Source organism: Bos indicus, chromosome 3, assembly GCF_029378745.1.
Source record: "Bos indicus isolate NIAB-ARS_2022 breed Sahiwal x Tharparkar chromosome 3, NIAB-ARS_B.indTharparkar_mat_pri_1.0, whole genome shotgun sequence".
Classification (NCBI taxonomy): domain Eukaryota; kingdom Metazoa; phylum Chordata; class Mammalia; order Artiodactyla; family Bovidae; genus Bos; species Bos indicus.
The window spans coordinates 98,247,196-98,266,169 of record NC_091762.1 but is presented as its reverse complement, the minus strand read 5'-3'; the positions used below and the strand labels follow the sequence as shown (position 1 = coordinate 98,266,169).

Sequence of the window (18,974 nt, the reverse complement as noted above, 5' to 3'; positions counted from 1 at the left end):
GTTGAGTTGTCACTCAGTCACATCTGACTCTTTGAAACCCCATGGACTGCAGCATGCCAGGCTTCCCTGTCCATCACCAACTCCTGAAGAGCGGCATGCTGCAGTTCATGGGGTCCCAAAGAGTCAGACATGACTTAACAGCTAAACAACAACAACAACATAGAGATTTTTAATTTTAGAGACTTATAGAAAGTCAGCATTTTGAGGAGTTTCAGAATATTTCAGGGAGATAGTTGGTGTCCCAAAAGTCTCAGAGAAATACAGAAAACTCTAGATATTTACATATTTTAGAAAGATATTGAGAGAGTTGATCAGAAAGTGTGAAAAAATCAGAGAAGTATTGAGATACTTCTCTGACACACTGACTCCTACGTGCCGGGAATGTCTCAGAGAACTTTTGACATCTTGCTGCAATTGAAAAATGCCATGACTCCCTCATCTATCTACAGATATTGTCTGTGGGAGTTTAGCTTTGATCATGGGTGTGAGAGGGAGTGAAGAAAGAATTCTCACCTATTGGTTTCTCACCTATTAGAAGTAAAGAGCCTCTTGAGAGAATGAAAAAGCTGGCTTAAAACTCAACATTCAAAAAACTAAGATCATAGCATCTGGTCCCATCACTTCGTGCCAAATGGGAAAACAATTAAAACAGTGACAGATTTTATTTTCTTGGGCTCCAGAATCACCGCAGATAGTGACTACAGCCATGAAATTAAAAGATGCTGGCTCCTGGGAGGAAAAGCTATGACCAACCTAGACAGCATATTAAAAAGCAGAGACATTACTTTGCCAACAAAGGTCCGTCTAGTCAAAGCTATGGTTTTTCCAGTAGTCATGTATGGATGTGAGAGTTGGACCATGAAGAAAGCTGAGTGCCAAAGAACTGATGCTTTTGAACTGTGGTGTTGGAGAAGACTCTTAAGAGTCCCTTGGACTGCAAGGAGATCAAACCAGTCAATTGTAAAGGAAATCAACTCTGAATATTCATTGGAAGGACTGGTGCTGAAGCTGAAGCTCCAACATTTTGGCCACCAGATGCGAACAGCTGACTCATTGAAAAAGACCCTGATGCTGGGCAAGATTGAAGAAGGAGACGACAGAGGATGAGATGGTTGAATGGCATCACTGACTCAATGGATATGAGTTTGAGCAGGTTCTAGGAGATGGTGAAGGATGGGGAGGCCTTATGTGCTGCAGCCAATGGGGTGGCAAAGAGTCAGACAGGGCTGAGCTGAGCGACTGAACAACAGCATTGGTTTTTCTGCCCAGGATGGTGGAATGGAAGATGCTAAAATTTGTCCTATGTCTCCTCCCTGTGGTCATCTGTTGAACTTCACATTCTGAAAACCGTTTCAGGGGCCCAGGCCCAGACTCATCCCAGTCAGAACTACCCGCTTTAAAAGCCTAGATCTTATAATTCACACATGACTATCTCCCTTCTCTAAATCCCTATCTCAGTTTAAATAGTTATAGTTGTGTGCATTCATCCTGCATTTGACACCACCAACAGCATTTCCCATGGATGCAGAACTGAGCAGTGTTTTCTATTCTCTCTTTAGTATTCACAAGCAAGCCAGGGATCCTGAACACTGAGCCTAAAAGAAGTGAATTCACTTGTCCACAGTTACACAGTTAGTAAACTGAAGTGCTGTCATTAAGACCTACCCCTCTCTTACTTCAAATCCCTCATCCTTATTCTCTGTCCCCACCTCCGAGCTCTTCAGTTGAATTTCCTTAAAGGAAAGCATCTAAGATCTGCTTTATTTCTGCCAATCACAGGCCAAGCACAGGGTTGGATACACAGTAGAAACTTGGTGAATAATGATAATTTAAAACTACTTGATGACTGACTGATTGATCACTTATTGATCAATGCCTGATTGGGGTCAGTGACTGCTTAGAAAGCCCTCCTAGGACAGATGGCTTTCCTGAAACCTAACAGGCTTGGTGAGACCACTGAGATATGTTACACCTCCATTTGCTGCATGATACAAAAGCAATTTTTTCCTGCATCACATTTGCCAGCATCAGCACGGGGGAGCCAGGAGCCCTACCGAAGCAGGTAAACTTCCAGAGAAAAGTTCCACAGGGAAAGGAGAGGAGGGGTAAATGCTGCAGACCAACCAGAGTGTCAGAGTCTAAGCTTCACACTACGGAGTCTAACAGAGCAAGCATCACACGCCTTCTCGTTGTTGTTCAGTCGCTGAGTTGTATCCGACTCCTTGCAACCCCATGGCCTACAGCATGACAGGCTTCCCCGTCATTTAACTGTCTCCTGATGTTTGCTCAGATTCACGTCCATTGAGTTGGTGATGCCTTACAAGGGGCAAATCTCTCCCTCGGTGAGACTCCTTCTTTCCAGTTGTTGGCACGTAACGCTGACAACTCCTCACAGGCGATCAGGCTTCTAGCTGCAGAATAAACTCCAGGTGAGGGGCCTGGTCCAGTCTGGCAGGCGTGGGGCCTAGCTGGGGACTGGAGCAGTGGGAATGGGCTGGCGAGTCTCTCAGAGTCCAGTGCAGGAGGAAGTCCAGCTTAGATGTTGGGATACTGTGCTCAAGCCTTGCTCCACCACTCGCTTGCCTCCTGACCTTGGACAGTGACTGGAATTCTCTGAGCAAGGACTCTAACTTGCTTGTGGTCCTTTTGCTGAGTCCTTGGGGAGCCCCCAGGCTGTTCAGGGTCTGAGCTCACAGCGGCCCATCAGAGCTGTTGTCACCCTAGCTGGGGACATAGCCAGGAAAAGCCCAGAGTGGGCAGTGCTCTGATGGGGAGTGCATGACCCCCCAACCTGGCCACTAGAAAGGCAGCAAAGAGCAGTCTGAGGAGAGGAGGGGAGGAAGGGAATGATCTGTCAGTCAGCGGACCTCCTGGAGGAGCAGGAAGGGCAAGAGCTATGCAGCCAGGGCCTTGACCACCCACCCTAGTCCCGTGTGCCCAAGCAGGAATCCTCTGCAGTCTCCTGACAGTGGGAGCTATCCAGCTTTAGCGCTCCAGACCCTGGCCTATCCTGCTGGTGTCTCTCCTCCTTTCTCGATGCCCTGAGCCTAGACCACCTTGGACACACATACAGTTCTGCACAGACCCTCTGAAACTCTTCTCTCTCATTTTCACTAGAGGGTGAAAGAAGCCGCCTCCACCCCTTGCCAAAGGGAAGCAGGAACGGTCACCAGGTCACTCTAACAACTTTTTGCAAAGCAATTGCCATGGGATTCTAGCTCAGTTCAAACAAAATTTCAGCTGGCCCATGGAGTGTCCTCCAGCCAAAAATGTCATTATTTGAGCCACACCTCCTGCAGTAAAAGGCCAGTCATCTGGGCTCAGTCACGGGCCAAGAGCGCCAGGGCAAGTGAGACCTCAGGGTGAGTGTTCAGTGCCAAGGGAGTGGCTGTGGCTAGGGCAGCAGGTGCCCTGAGCTTAGCTGTTGCCATGGTCTCCATGGCATGACTCCCCGGGTGTCCTGACTCACTTTTAGAATTCCAGGGAGGATACTCGGCCCCTATTATATTGTCCTCATCCATTGGACCTCAGCCAAAACTGAGACAGAAACTATCCCATTTCAACATCTAATTGCATACGCATTATCTCATGTAATAATCCTAACTTTTTAAGAGGTACATATTATTGCCTCACTCCTCACTTTGCAGATGCAAAATCTTGGCCTTGGTGGGTTAAATGATTCTTCTGTCATAGGTAAGCTAGTGAGCAGCAGAACTGGGACTCATACTCTGACTCCAATCTTGGCTCCGCTACTTCAGGAATGCGGGACTCCCCCTGGGAGCTCAGGGAACACAAGCATGCGCTGGTCACGCCTGTGCATGGGCTGTGGCCCCACGCCAAGCCCTTCTTCCACGCTCCAGACAAAGCCCCAGTTGCCAAGTGTCGGCCCCACCTCTCCTCTTAAGAAACCTGTTTACCAGGCATGTGGGGACAACGGCAGCCACAGCAGCTGACTCTGAGCTGTAGGCTTCAGATCTGACCCTGGGGGCAGGGAGAGCCCCAAGTCCAGGACAAGATCTCTTTCTCAAGTTCAACATCAGGAAGTAAGGACAGGCACTGTCCCTCAGAACCCTGGGGGCAGTGGGCTGGAGTGAGATTTCATCACCACGGGGAGGAGCCAGGCTGCTCTACGTCCTAGACTTGAGTTGTCAGAAGCCAGGTCAGAGTCACATCAGACTTGGCAGCTTCTGCGCAGAGCTGAGGCCGAGACACTGAGCTCTGGAGGTTCCAGGCTGCGCTGTGCAGGTAGGGGTCTGACAGGGATCATTTAGTGATGAGTGTTTTTACTTCCTTCTTTTTCTTTCCTCTCCTTTCTTCATCCCTGGGTCTCTGTTATCATCTTTCTCAATCTTACCCCCATATACAGATGGCAATCCTTGCTTCTTGGAATTAAGTCTCCGGTCTGTCCACATGAGCCCCCATCCTACCTGGGACCTGGGAGCAGGTGTGATCTGGACCTGGGCACAGTCCAGTGACCTGGCCCTTTGGTGGCTGGAGCGGGAGGCCCTGTGAAGAGGTTAGTGCCTCCCCTGCTGCACAGATGGCGTAATTTTCTCCTCCATCACAGCCCCTCCTCCAGGATCAGGCCTGCTCTCCTCTCTCTGCCCAATACAGAGCACAGCCACTGCCCCAGGTACCACTGATATTGCGTTCTTGGGAATGGTGCCCCCTGGAGTTGTGTGATGGGACAGCCCTGACAGAGGGTGTGGCCCAGAATGTGCTCAGTGAGTGACTGGGATCAGTTAAATGGAATTGCAATTGAATTTGAATTTAGAGGAGCATGTGAAAAAACAATAGCATCACCAGACCACGTGGGCTGAGGGCTAGGACACTGGCAGGAAGCGGGCAGAGGTGGCCAGGGGAAGAAGGGTGGCTGGGGGCGAGGGTGGCAGGAAGGGGGCTGACAGGTCTCTGGAATCAGGACCCAGACCCAGGGGGGCTCCTGTCCTCTCTCAGAGCCCCTACAGGAAGGGAAAAAATGAAGAAGTTTCCTACCCACCCTGAGAAGGGATAAACCTCATCTCTCTCCCTGTAGACATAGGACTAGGACAGAAAGGGTTGTGTGAGGCAGCCCAGCTTTTAGAGTCAGTCAGGCCTGAATTCAGAACCCAAACAAGCCACAGTTACAGGCCGTCACCAGTGAACCTCAGCCTCTCACCTGTAAAACAGTGATGAGAAAACCAGCTCATTCAGTTAATACAAAATTGTGATTGTACTGGGGTTGTGAGCCACACAAATCTTCTGCCACATGCTGGTAGATATTAGTCCTTACCTCCTGTTGTTCTGGAAGAGGACGTTCTCAGCAGGAAGGTTGGCTGCTGAGAGTGGTTTTTCAGGAAGAACTTGCAAGCAGCCAGGGTGGTGCCAGCCAAAAGAATAACACCATGTGCCCTGGTTTCTTCCTGGGCCTGGGAGCACCCCAAAAAGGAACGTCCAGGCAGCAGCATGAAAGGGGGTTTCCTTCCACATGGAAAACTCAGCTTCCACAGTGTGGACTGGTCTCTGGGCCCTGAGAGCCCCCTCTGCATCAGCATTTCATTCTCAAGCTCAGGATCTCACCTTTAGAGCTTCACTCCGTCAAAGGTGTCGCTGGTTAGTCAGTCCCTTTAGGATTTGAACAAACCCAGGGCTGCTTCTTACCCAGAGCTCCATGTCAGGGATAAGTATTTGCAGGTGCTGGGAGCTGAGTGGAATGTCTGCCAAGGGCTGGAGACCCTAAATGGAGGATTCTGGACCTTGGCCTCACACGTGGGGCAGGGACCCCAGGGGAGAGGAAGCCACAAAGGTCTGCATGTTTGCAGCTCAGTAAGAACAGCCGAGACCCTGCGCTCTCCATCCTTTCAACTAGGTGCCCTTCTCTGCCTGAACCTCTGTGCCAGCTTCCTCAGCCCCATCCACCCCCATGCTGGCCCCAGGGGGGTTCTCTAAACTGCCAGTCTCAACACCACGTCTCCTCTGGCATCCCCCAGTCTCCCTGCAGACCCTGAGCCAGGCACACTCCAAGCCCTCCCCTGAGAGCATCACTGCTATTCACTCTTCAGTGCCTGCTGGTCCCTCTGCCTGGAGGCCCTTCCACTGCCCCTGCTCCCGGCCCACCTCCTCGCTCCAACACCATGTGTTAGACACAGTTTCCACTCTCGGTGCATTGATCCTGCCCATCACTGGGACACAAATGTGAATGAGATACACAGAGAGCTAAGAGAGACATGCTCTAAATTGACAAGTACCTTCAGGGAGATAAACAGGGCTGCAGGCTGGGACTGTGGACGTTCCCCAGACTGGGAGTCAGAGAGGACTTTCAAGAAATGATGATGAGAAAGGACACAGAACAGACTGAGACCTGGTTGGCACGGCCCTGTTGGGGGTGGCACGTGGGCAGTGCAGGAATGAGGAAGCACACGCTGAGTTCTGACCCCAGCTCCAGGGGCTCGGGAGAAGGAAGAGCGTCCACGTGAGCAGGTGACCAAGGATGAAGGTGCCGTGGGACAAACTGGTCACTGTGACAGAGGATGGTGGGTCAGCAGTGACGAGCTTGAGGATAGCAGTATGTTTGCTCACCATGGGCCCTGTGGATGCTGGAGGCGAGCAGAGGAGCAGAAGGTTGGGAAGGAGCTGGGCAAACCCAAGCACATGGGGATAGGGAGACAGGAGAAGTGAGCTGTCCCATTGGATTGAAATTTTGGGTAGTGACCTCAGAGAACAAGTTCATGAGGCTAGTAGGAATAGCTGGCCCAGAGTCCAAGCAGAACTTTGGGCTCCAGAATCTTCCATGAGGGCACATGCTGGAGGCTAAGGGAGACCCAGGCTGCAGGTGGCAGCAGTAAGGGGACTGATCTTCCATTTACTGTGAGCTACGCATGGGGCTTCCCTTGTGACTCAGGGGTAAAGAATCCACCTGCCAGTGCAGGAGACCCAGGTTTGATCCCTGGGCCAGGAAGATCCCCTGGAGAAGGAACTGGCAGCCTGTTCCAGTATTCTTGCCTGGAAAGTCCCACAGACAGATAAGCCTAGTGGGCTACAGTTCATGGGGTTGCAAAAGAGTGGGATATGCCTTAGCGACTAAACAACAGCACCACACGGGCTAAACAGGATGCAGGGAGTGAGAATCGGAAAGTAAGTGTCTCAAGCAACTCATGTGAGCAGCCTGTTCAGCGGAAGTAGTTCCCCCTTCACCCCCAAAACACAGGCTGTTCTGTGAGTGTCCTGGTTACATTTAAACCATGACAACACCCCACTGTCACTAACTCTGACAGCACAGATATGATTCAGAAATGATAACACCCAGCACCGTATCCTATTCCACACTCCTTTCTTCACTTGAAATTAAGGCTTCTCCCCGCAGTTCCTGCCCTCAGTTGAGCTGGCTGCAGGCTGGCCTGCCTTGGGAAGACAGACCACTGCTGACTTGCTTTTTTCTCACTCCCCTCATCCTGCTGCTCCCCAGGACCTGCAGTGCCAAAGAGGAGAAATCGGGGCAGGAAGGTTTTGACTTAAAGGCTGTGGCTCAGCTCATGACCTAACAAGTTTTAGTCTGACTCTTCCTTGTGGGTGCTCCCATGGTCCACTGGGGTTTGCTCAGTTGGAAGAGCCTCCCCAGGGCTCCCTGCCCACATCCCTAATCCATTCTTCCATGGCTTCCAGGAATCCGGAGCTTCACTGCCCAACTCTTCCAGCTTAAGCCCCAGGCCCTTTCCAGGTGGTCCATTGGACAGGGTCTCAGAGGGTCCCCATGCTGTCTTTTTCACGCATGTGATCCATACCTAGTACACACACATACACAGGAGGAAAACATGCACTCTTTGCCCAGCCCCAGGGTACAGGTCAATCCCACACTGATAACTCCTGCCCACCCCATGTGGAAGCAGCTGGGCAGCCACAGCTTCTGCCTTCTACATGTGTCAGGCTGAGGCAGACTACAGTGACCCCAGCTGCAGGGACATGCACCAAGCTCTCCTAGTTTCCCTGCCAAAGCCCCTTTACTCAAAATCTTGGGGCAATGGGGAAGCAGCCCCCAACACCTTTCTCCCTTTCTTTTGGGAAAATATAGCAAAGATACACCCAGAGAAATATTCACAAAATACTTTATATTCTCCTTACAGAGCCTTTTTGTGATCCATAAGGCTTTAGTGTAGCCAATGAAGCAGAAGTAGATGTTTTTCTGGAATTTCCTTGCTTTTTCTATGATCCAACAGACCTTGGCAGCTTCATCTCCGGTTCCTCTGCCTTTGCTAAACTCAGCATGTACATCTGGAAGTTCTTGGTTCACATACTGTGAAGCCTATCTTGGAGGATTTTGAGAATGACCTTACTGGCATGTGAAATGAGTGTAATCGTATGAAAGTCTGAATATTCTTTAGTATTGCCATTCTTTGAGATTGGAACGAAAACTGACCTTTTCCAGGCCTGTGGCCAGTGTTGAGTTTTACAAATCTGCTGACATATTGAGTGCAACACTTTAACAGCATCATCTTCCAGGATTTTAATTAACTCAGCTGGAATTCCATCGCTTCTGTTAGCTTTGTTGGTAGTAATGCTTCCTAAGCCCCACTTGACTTTGTACTCCAGACGTCTGGCTCTGTGAGTGACCGCAGCATCATGGTTATCCAGGTCATTAAAACCTTTTTTGTATAGTTCTTCTGTGTATGTTTGCCACCTCTTCTTAATCTCTTCTGATTCTGTTAGGTCCTTACTGTTTCTGGCCTTTATCGTGACCATTCTTGCATGAAATGTTTCCTTGATATCTCCAGTTTTCTCAACGAGATCTCTATAGTTTTTCCTACTTATTATTTTCCTCTATTTCTTTGCATTGTTCTTTGAAGAAGGCCTTCTTATCTCTCCTTGCTGTTCTCAGTAATTCAGCATTAAGTTGGGTGTATCTTTCCCTTTCTCGCTTGCCTTCCACTTCTTTTCTCAGCTATTTGTAAAGTCTCCTCATGGGAATACCAGACCACCTTACCTGCCTCCTGAGGAACCTGTTTGCAGGCCAGGAAGCAACAGTTAGAACCAGATGTGGAGCAACTGACAGGTTCCAAATTGGGAAAGGAGTACGACAAGACTGTATATAGTCATCCTAGTTATTTATAACTTATGTGCAGAGTATATCATGTGAAATGCCAGGTTGGTGAATCACAAACTGGAATCAAGACTGTCAAGAGAAATAGCAACAACCTCTGATATCCAGATGACACCACTCTAATGGCAGAAAGTGAAGGGAAACTAAAGACTCTTTTGATGAGGATGAGAGAGAAGTGTGAAAAAGCTGGCTTAAAACTCAACATTCAAAAAATCAAGATTATGGCACCTAGTCCCATCATTTCATGGCAAGTAGGAGGGAGAAACACAGAAACAGTGACAGATTTTAATTTCTTGGGCTCCAAAATCACTGCAGATGGTGACTGCAGCCATGAAATTAAAAGACGCTTGCTCCTTGGAAGAAAAGCTGTGACAAACCTAGACAGCATATTAAAAAACAGAGACATCACTTTGCCAATAAAGGTCCATATTGTCAAAACCATGGCTTCTCTGGTAGTCATGTATGGATGAGAGGTGGACCATAAAGAAGGCTTAGTGCTTAAGAACTGATGCTTTTGAATTGCAGTATTAGAGAAGACTCTTGAGAGTCCCTTGGACTGTAAGGAGATCAAATTAGTCAATCCTAAAGGAAATCAGTCCTGAATATTCATTGGAAGGACTGATGCTGAAGCTCCAATCTTTTGGCCACCTGGTGTGAAGAGACAACTCATTAGAAAAGACCCTGAAGCTGAGAAAGATTGAAGGCAAAAGGAGAAAGGAGTGGCAGAGGATGAGATTGTTAGATAGCATCACTGACTCAATGGACATGAATCTGAGCTAATTCTAAGAGATAGTGAAGGACAGGTCATCAACAGGCGTTTGAATCCTCAGCTGCCATCAATAGTGCCTGGGTTGGGGGTTGATTTGCCCTATTTTCTTGGTCTGTTTGCCCCAGTTTGGCCTGCACTTTGTGGCATCCTTTCTGCTTTGCCTGGTTTTAATGATGACTAGTGCACTGTCTGGCCATAAGTAGCAATTCTCCCAGCTATTCCTGTGCAGCCCTGCCTGCCTTGGGCAGCTTCTCTCCTACTAAATTGTTTCCAACAGGCTGTGAGCGGGAACATAAATGCCAAAGCACAACTGCCAGGCCCGAGTTGGGGCCTTAGGGCTCAGTGATACGGCAAAGGCTTGAGGTTTGAGCAGAGGCTTTATGATAGATATTCTGGTGGTTTCATAGTCTTTTGCGCCCCCACACACAGGCCCTTTTGCCCACCCTCCACACTCTCTAGGCTCTGAATCTCCAAGTTGCCTGATGACCTAACAGATAGTTCACAGGAGTGGCTGAAGTCAGCCCAAACCAATTTGTTTGGGGTTAGGGACTCCGGGAGATACTGAAGGGCAGGGAAGCCTGGCATGCTGTAGTCCACGGGGTTGCAAGAGTCGGACACAATCTGGTGACTGAACAACAACAAAAATGTCCAGTGGGTTGCAGTTCAGCCTCGGCATCTGTGAGGGGTGGCTGGGGGACCAGTGCATGAGCAGAAGAACCCAGAGGGCCAGAATGGGTCCCTTGGGTGGTGGGCATAGGAGAAAGTGCACACCCAGGTCATCTCCCCACTATACTCCTCTTTTCTTCTCTCGAGTGATCAGTCTGGATTCCTCACTGTGGTTGAGGAGCCTGAGCTCAGACATCTCCCTCTCTCCCTGATTAACATTCAACCATGCGGCTAGCCTCGTAGCCTCTACACAGCTCACCCCCAGACAACTTGGGGCCCAGAGAACTCTGCTTCATTTTTAAATATGAGCAGGGAGTTCGCTGGACCCCTGAGCTGCCCCCAAGCTGAGTCTACTCCAGCCTCTCTCCCAGTGCAGTGGCCCTATCCCTGAGCTCAGCATAGGCTATGCCTGATGTTCTGAGCCAGAGGTCCAAGGAACTAGGAGGAGGGGTGTCCCAGGAGCTACGTTTCACTTCCCTCTCCTCAAAAGGGGAGGGAAGAGGGCCTGGCCCTCTACACCCAGGCCTAGAATCCTCATAGGGTGCTGGGTTGGGTGTGGATGGCAGTGAACAGGGCCCCCTGCTCCCCCGGCCTGGACCCCTGGCCCCTGAGTGTGCAGCCGAATGCAGAGCAGATGTTCCCAAGACTGAAACGTCCCAAATTCAGCAACTTTCAGGGGCAGTACGGGCACATCTGTGTGCCTGGTTCCTAGGGCCCTTGGTGCTTTGTGTTTGTTTCTTGGTGTGGCCCCCACCCCGCCCAAAAGCGGGCAATCCATCAGGGTTTGCAGAGGCCCTCAGGAGTGCATCCCAAACTCGGTTGCAATGTGAGGCTTCACTGAGGAGGACACAGGCTTAGAGTAACTGAGAAACCTGCCCACGGTCAGCCTGCTGCTGGAGACGTGCAGTGGGAACTTAAAAGCAGGCTGTGCAGGTCTCAGGCCTGGCCTGAACCTCCGTCTCCTGACTCCATGTCTCAGGGCATCTGCATCTCTCCCTGGACCTGGGGGGGCCTCTGTCCTTTCCAGGAGCACCCCTTTGTCACAGCACAGGGCAGGAGTGTAGATGCAGCAGGTGTGAATTGTAGCCATGCTCTGTAGCTTGGAGGAAACTACGTCTTTGCCCAGGCCTGTTTCTCACATCCTGAAAAAAGGAGAATGACACCTGGGTATGTTGGAGGTAGGAGCACGTGACATGGTGGACCCTTTGCAAGGGTCACAGCGGACCCCCCTTCTCCCTGTGCATGGATCTGACATTAAGACACCCCAACTCCAGGCCCAGCTTCACCTTTACTTCCGGGGTCCCTTTCCCTTCCTGGGCCTCAGTTCCCTCTCCACATAAGCATGACCTTGAGCATCTTGATTCTGAAATCTCCCTTCCACCCCCTGCCCAGTCCAGGTCGCCAGCACCCTGCTCTTTGCCTCCTGTTCTTCCTCCTACTCCTGCTCCTCTCAGGGGTGGGAGTGTGTGTGTCCAGGTGCGTGTGCGTGCGTGCGTGTGCATGTTTGTGTGTGTGTGTGTTTGCAGGGAAAGGGAGAGGCTTGGGGCTGGCAGTTAGGGGAAAGGGGCGGGAGTATCAGGACTTCATGTGCCAGTGGGGCTCGGGGATGGCTCAGCGGCCAATGGCGCTCGGGCCTGTTTAATCATTACAGGAAAGGAATGAAGCCAGGAGCACCTCAAAGTCCAGTCTGGTTGTGACTGACTAGCAGATGAGCACGGAGCTGGCAGCAATGGGGCCTGGCGCTTCGGGAAGTGGGGTCAGCACTGCGACAGTTCCACGCTCAGCGCCGGGTCCCAGAGGCAGCCTGCATGCCTACGATATCGCCGTCCTGGTCGTCTACTTTGTCTTCGTCATCGGAGTAGGGGTCTGGGTGAGTAGCCTGGAGGCTGGAGGTTGGCAGGGGAGGCAGAGACAGGCTCTCATCTGCAGCCGATTGTAGAGCTGGGGGCAGGGGTGGGCTGAAGGCAGGCATGTCTGGGAAGCACAGGGACTACTGTAGAAGGACTTTAAGGGGGGATCACCCTCTCAAGCCCTCCATTTAGAGATGGGCAACTGAGGCGCAGAGAGGGCTGTGACTTGTCTGAGCTCACACAGTGAGCCCGAGGCAGGCCAGGCCTGAACCCCAATCTCTGGACTCCCTGTCTCTGTGCATCTGATGCCTTTGACCCCATGTACCCTTGGCCTCCTGAGTCCCATTCCTGCCATCTTCCTCATGCCAGATCCCCAACTCTGTGAGTGCTTGACTCCTGACCCTGCCACACCCTCCACTGTGCAGCATCTTGGCATGGAGCTGAGCTTTCTAAAGGAGCTGGGGCAAGTGTGCTCATGGGAAGGGAGCCAGGTGGCTCCCAATGGGTTCTGGTCTCCAGCGTGTACTGGAGCCTCAGTGTGATGTATGGGGGCCAGGGTTGGAGGCCATGGAGCCCCGAGTTCAGATGCCAACTCTAACAGTTAGGGCAGCGTGGTTCCGGGAATATACTACAGAGCCTTAGTTTTCTCACCCAGACAATGAAAATAAAAAGGACTACTTGCTTTAGGAACATGACACATTTAAGGATCTGGTACAGTGCCCAACACACAGCCTGCAGCAATAAATGACCCCTATTGTCTCCGCAGCAGTCGAGGGAAATGCCAGCACTTTTAGACTCCGCTGTGAGGCAGAGAGGGATCTGAGTCCCAGCTGGTCGGTCACTTACAAGGCTGTGGCAAGGCCAAGAACCCTCTCTGGGCCTCAGTCTCCTCATCTGTAAAGTGGGACAAGCAGTCCCTGCTTCCCAAGTTGTGTGAGGAAGAACGGGGCAAACAGGCTCGTGTAAGGAAGAACGGGGCAAACAGGCTCATGTGAGGAAGAACGGGGCAAACAGGCTTGTGTGAGGAAGAACGGGGCAAACAGGCTCGCTGGCCCCCAGAGCCCGCGGTCATGAGAAGCACCAGCTCCTCTCCTCCATGACTTTGGACAAATTGCTTCCCATCTGGGGACCCCAGTTTCCTCATCTGTAGTGTAAATTCTTCGGGTTCATCTATCCTTCCTGAGGACCAGGACTAACACAGAAAGTCCAAGCAAAGACTTGACAAGCCTCAGACCCTGCACAGCAGTCCTGCCCTACTGAGTAATATATGCCTTTCTCTCAGGGGAAGAGATGCTTCTTCCAATTTCCCTTCATTCTTCCAGTCCTTCAGGCATTTCCGATGTATGTAGACCCAACCAGACATTTACTGTCTTCAGCATCTTAATTTGTTTAGTCACTAAGTCATGTCCAACTGTTTGTGACTTCAGTATGCCAGGCTTCCCTGTCCTTAACTATCTCCTGGAGTTTGCTCGAACTCAGTCCGTTGAGCCAGTGATGCTATCTAATCATCTCATCCTCTGTCATCCCCTTCTCTTCCTGCCTTCAATCCTCCCCAGCATCAGGGTCTTTTCTAATGGGTCGCCTCTTCCCATAAGGTGGCCAAAGTGTTGGAGTTTCACCATCAGTCCTTCCAATGAATATTAGGGGTTGATTTCCTTTAGGATTGACTGGTTTGATCTCCTTATAATCCAAGGGATTCTCAAGAGTCTTCTCCAGCACCACAATTCGAAAGTATCAACTCTTTGGCACTTAGCCTTTGTAGTCCAACTCTCGCATCTTAATAATGGTTTTAAATTTATCCCCCCTACCCTCTACCCTGTCTCACTTTCTGCATTCTGAGAGAAAGTTCTTTCATTCCTCACTCCCTTTCAGTCCTCAGAGTAATTCTTCAAAAGGACAGCCACTGCCCCCCTCCCCGTGCAGGACAGGGTTTGCTCCAGGGTCCTGGGTGGGCCTCAGTGATGTGATCTGACTTGAGGCAGGGGCAGGAGGCCACCCCCCATTCCCACCCCTGGCAGAGCCCTGCCTCTGTCTGGGGACCAAGTGCTTTGTGTCTTCCCAGCCCCCAGGATGGGAGTCTGGCTGGGTGGAGGGAGCAGGGTGGTCTCCCCACCATGGTAGCCTGAGGATGAGATCCCAACTCACTTCCTGAAGGAATATTTGGATGGGGTGGAGGGCAGAATAGGGCACAAAAGGACATGCCAATAATCTGGGCACATGCACAGTGCCATGCATTCAGTAGGGCATTTCACACACCCCACCTCACCTCCAACCCCCTCCTCCATTAACTCCTTTGTTCTTCCCACCAGTCCTGGTGGGCAAGGTGATTGACCCCACCAAAGCCCCATAGCTTAAAGATGGTGAAACCTCCAGCCTTGGTTCCCACCCTATGTCCCCATAGTGCCAGAAACCAAAGGGCAGGTAATCTGGGGCAGAGGGCAGAGCCTGGGGAGACTCGGGATTTCCTCACTCCTGCCGTTTCCCTTCCAGTCATCCATTCGTGCGAGCCGAGGGACCATCGGTGGCTACTTCCTGGCGGGGAGGTCCATGAGCTGGTGGCCAGTGAGTTCACCTTCCTCCTTCTCCTTCCCCCACCTCCCAGTCCCACCTCATCTTCTCCAATCTGGAACAAGGCTACAGCCTCTGAGGGGTTTCCTGGCTCTGGACTCCTTCTCTCAGGTCCAGAGACACCTAGCAACATGAGAGATATTGCAAACGCATAGCTGGGACCCGCGTCCACTGGGCGCCTCCTAAGTGTGGGTCCCAGGCAGGGCGCTGGACCTATAGAGCCCACCCAGAGTGTTCCCGTTCTAGAGGGGCTCAGAGCTGAACCAGGATGATAGACTCGTAAAAAACTTGATGGTTGCTCAGCCGGAGGGGAGCATGGGGCCTGTGAGCACATGGAGGAGGCCTCTATCCTCCGGACAGTGGAAGTGGGCTTAGGAAAGATTTTCTTGGGAAAGTGACACATAAATACTGCAGTTCAGGGAAGGAAATCTTAGAGGTAAAATTCCACCATCCTGAGGCCTTTGTGAAGCCCAGGCCCTCCCAGCAGGCCTCCCCACTTGCTCCCTTGGTCCTCCGGGCTAGCTTCCTCTTCCTGAAATAAGGAGGGAGGCGAGCCCTGCCTCAAAACTAACAGTGCAGAAGTCCGCCCCGGGGCCACTGAAGCTGGGCACATGCCCGGGCATGCCTGACGCATGGCACGTGTGTGCACGGACACACACCCCCACATACTCATACCCCTGTCTTGATTCTCACCAGCCTTCCCACCCAAAGAGTGGAGGAACCCAGGAGGCCCACAGGGCTCTCTGGAAGGTTCGGTGTCTGGGACAAGGAGAGGTGCAGGCAGGAGTATGACAGAATCCCCAGGGATGTGGGGGCTGTGGGCCTGGCAGCTCACAGGGACAGGGGCAGGGCCACTGGTACTGCCAGCAACCCCTCGCCAGAATAATGAGAACCCCCTGGAGGCTGTTCTGCTTAGCTTGTGCCCCTACCCCCAGCCCTAAACTGCAGCCCTGGAAGTGAGTCTGTGAGAAAGACAGAAGAGGACCGGCACGTCTCCTCTGGTCCATCAGGAGGGTGAGCAGGGGCTGGCCTGGATGTTCAGTCCTGCAGAGAACAGAGGTCTGGGGTGTGAGGAAAGTCAAGGCTTTGGAGCAGGACAGGGTTCCCCAAAGATGGAGGTGGAGCCAGGCTTGGGAATGTGTACCCCGGGAAAAAGGATGTGGGGCGCCCTCCTTGGGGGCCAGGGCTGGAGCTGAGCCACCTGCAGTGAGAGCAGCTACAGTCTGAGTTGGGGCAGAACCAGCCACGGATGAGGACTCTCGACCCCTCTGCCCCACTGGAATGTGTGTTTCTGGTGTCTGTGATGATTGTCCAACAACTTGCCTGCTTCCCTACTCAGCCAGTCCTGAGAAGTGCCTGGTTCCCCTCGTGTGTCCTGAGAGCAGTGTGGCTGGGAGTTAAGAGTGGAGGGAGCAGCAGCATCCTTGTCTCAGAGGGGCCATGCGGGTCCCCTGATGACCTTGTGGGTGTCTCCTTGAGTGACGAGTTAGGAGCCCTGGGCAGGGTGGAGGTGAAGGCACCTCGCTGTCCCGAGAGCAGCCTGGGGAGCTTCTTCCTCCAAAGTGGAAGGCCCAGTGCTCTGTGCTCTGGCCAGGGGTCCAGCCCAGCCACAGCATCCCAGGACCACCAGACAGAGGGAGGGAGTATGCGCGGGCGGCAGAGTGGCTCAGAGTCCTCAGCTAGGTCAGACGGGTCATTATCTCTGTGCCTTTGCACAGCTGCCTCTTCTCCGAATGGTTCAGTACTTTCTGCTGCCCAGCACTACGATTTTATTAAGGTGACACAGGGTCCAAAACTGGCTCTTCCCCTCCAGCCCGCAGCCCCTCCTCTTACCAATAATGATCCTGTCTAATAATAAAAGCTAACACTAATGACCACTTACTAACTGCCTAGCACCCGTCAAGCAGTGGTTACTGGAGCAGATGGCCAGGGTTGAAATCCTCGTTCTGTCCCTGATTAGTTCTGGAACTTGAGCTAGTTATTTACCTGTGCCTCAGTATCCTCGAGAACAATGGGGATGATAACAGAACCTTCCTCCTGGGTTGTCATGAGGAGTCAGTGAGTTGCTAAATTTAGAATAGAACCTGGCACTTGGCAATGCTGCTTGTGTACGGACAGCTATGACTGTCATCATTATCTGTCTAACAGCATGGCCTCAGAGTAGCTGGCTGCCTCCAGGAGAAAAATTAACTCAGAGGCTGGCCCATCCTGTGCTTAACCCCCGTGGCTCCTCCCCTGGAGTCTGCAGGAAAGCGGTGGCAGAGGGCCTCCCCCATCTCTCTCATGGGGGACTCTCCTTCTCCCTTTAGCCTTCTTCTCTCCAGAGGCCCTTAGGCCCATGGCCCCAGAGCAGAGCTTCATGGTCCTTAATGGACCTTGCTTTCCATGTCTTTTCTTCTTTCCCACTTTGCCTCTCAAATCTCTGGGTGTCCTGGAGGTGGTGACTTCATTTCTCCAAACATTAACTCCTGGAAAGATTAGTACCATCCCTCCAAATACTTTTGGAGATTTAAGTATATTAGTGCATATAAAATGCCCAGCACAGTGCTCAACATACAGTAAGTGCCTAATATGTGTCTATTCTGTTCAGCCTCCTCATTGCTCCCCAGTTTCCTCTCCTCCCTCTGATCTCACATTTATGAGTTCAGGTTCTGCTTTCTCTGCCTCCATTTCAGATCCTGAAGCTCATAGTCCTGACTCCAAATTGATTCAGATGAAAACTGACCCCTGACCCTCGACCCCACTTGTGCCTTGCAGATCGGAGCATCTCTGATGTCCAGCAACGTGGGCAGCGGCTTGTTCATCGGCCTGGCTGGGACGGGGGCTGCTGGAGGTCTTGCTGTGGGTGGCTTTGAGTGGAATGTAAGGAAGCTGGCTGGAAGATTCTCAGGGATAGAGGGGTCTTAGCCCACTCCACCCTATCCTGTCCCTGACCTTAGTGCTGAGAGAAACCTCAAAGGTGCTTGGGGAGGCTGCACGGTAAATGGAGAACCCATTTTATAGATAAGGAAACCAAGTCCTGATGGACCTCATCAGGTCACACAGGACTGAAATCAGGCCTCCGGTCCCTTACTTCCCCGCCCAGGGCTCTCCTCTGCATGGACCACTCCCCCTCCATCTGCATTAGGAACATGAATCCCTTTTCCTCCCCATTCTCCCAGGCAACCTGGCTGCTTCTGGCCCTTGGCTGGATCTTCGTCCCCGTGTACATTGCTGCCGGTGTGGTCACAATGCCGCAGTACCTGAAGAAGCGATTCGGGGGCCAGAGGATCCAGGTGTACATGTCTGTCCTTTCTCTCATCCTCTACATCTTCACCAAGATTTCAGTGAGTACCGTTCCCATGTGGCCATATCATGTTGCTCTGAAAATGCTTAGTAGAGGACACAGCACGTTGTTGCTATACGTATGTACAGATGGATAAATTGATAGCTGGATAGATGGATGGATGGATGGATAAATGAATAGATGGATGGATGGATGGCTAGATGGAAGAGCAAGGATAACAGAAATGGAGGATGAATTCACACCCCTTCATCACACGCTCCCCGTCCACCCCCACTAACAGCAGGGTAATTAGAGATGGATGATAAATGTTTGTTGAGTGAATAACAGTCCCTCTATCCAAAGAACTCACAATTTCAAGTTCATTCACTCGTTTATCTTCCCATTAAATTAGTCTTCATTCCGCACCAAGAATGTTACCATTAAAAAGGATGTATTCCTCCTCTATTGAGGCAAACTTAGAAGACAAACTCAGGTCAAACGATTTGCCAAGGTCCACACAGAGCACTAGCTCTGGGGCTGGAACTAATGTTTGGTTCCCATGGCCCATTCCAGGCCTCCTGCGGCTCTGTCATGTTGAAGCCCCTGTCATGGGTCACAAAATACTCAGGGAAAGGGACCAGGAAGCATGCCCTGAGTTCAGGGCTGGAAAAACTATAGCCTCTTTTCCACCAATGCTTGTAAGCAACCCTAAATCAGCTCAGGCCAAGGCTGTGACCCCAAGTCCTCCAATAAAGCCCAGCACGTGGGTATCCAGGATCTGTG

General features: G+C 51.5%; 1 protein-coding gene across 3 annotated transcripts in view; it reads left to right on the top strand.

The window, feature by feature from the left end:
• The first annotated feature begins 3,933 nt into the window (after positions 1-3,933).
• SLC5A9 (solute carrier family 5 member 9) overlaps positions 3,934-18,974 on the top strand; it is a 30,123-nt gene continuing 15,082 nt past the window's right edge. The window contains exons 1-6 of one of the 3 annotated variants that reach the window (XM_019957512.2): positions 3,934-4,245; positions 4,367-4,516; positions 12,160-12,378; positions 14,849-14,920; positions 17,684-17,788; positions 18,088-18,252. In XM_019957512.2, the coding sequence (XP_019813071.2) occupies positions 12,217-12,378; positions 14,849-14,920; positions 17,684-17,788; positions 18,088-18,252 (504 nt within the window). In that variant the 5' untranslated portion in view covers positions 3,934-4,245; positions 4,367-4,516; positions 12,160-12,216. The remainder of the gene's footprint in view (positions 4,246-4,366; positions 4,517-12,159; positions 12,379-14,848; positions 14,921-17,683; positions 17,789-18,087; positions 18,253-18,974) is intronic. The other 2 variants (XM_019957511.2, XM_070786579.1) reach the window with 2 other exon arrangements.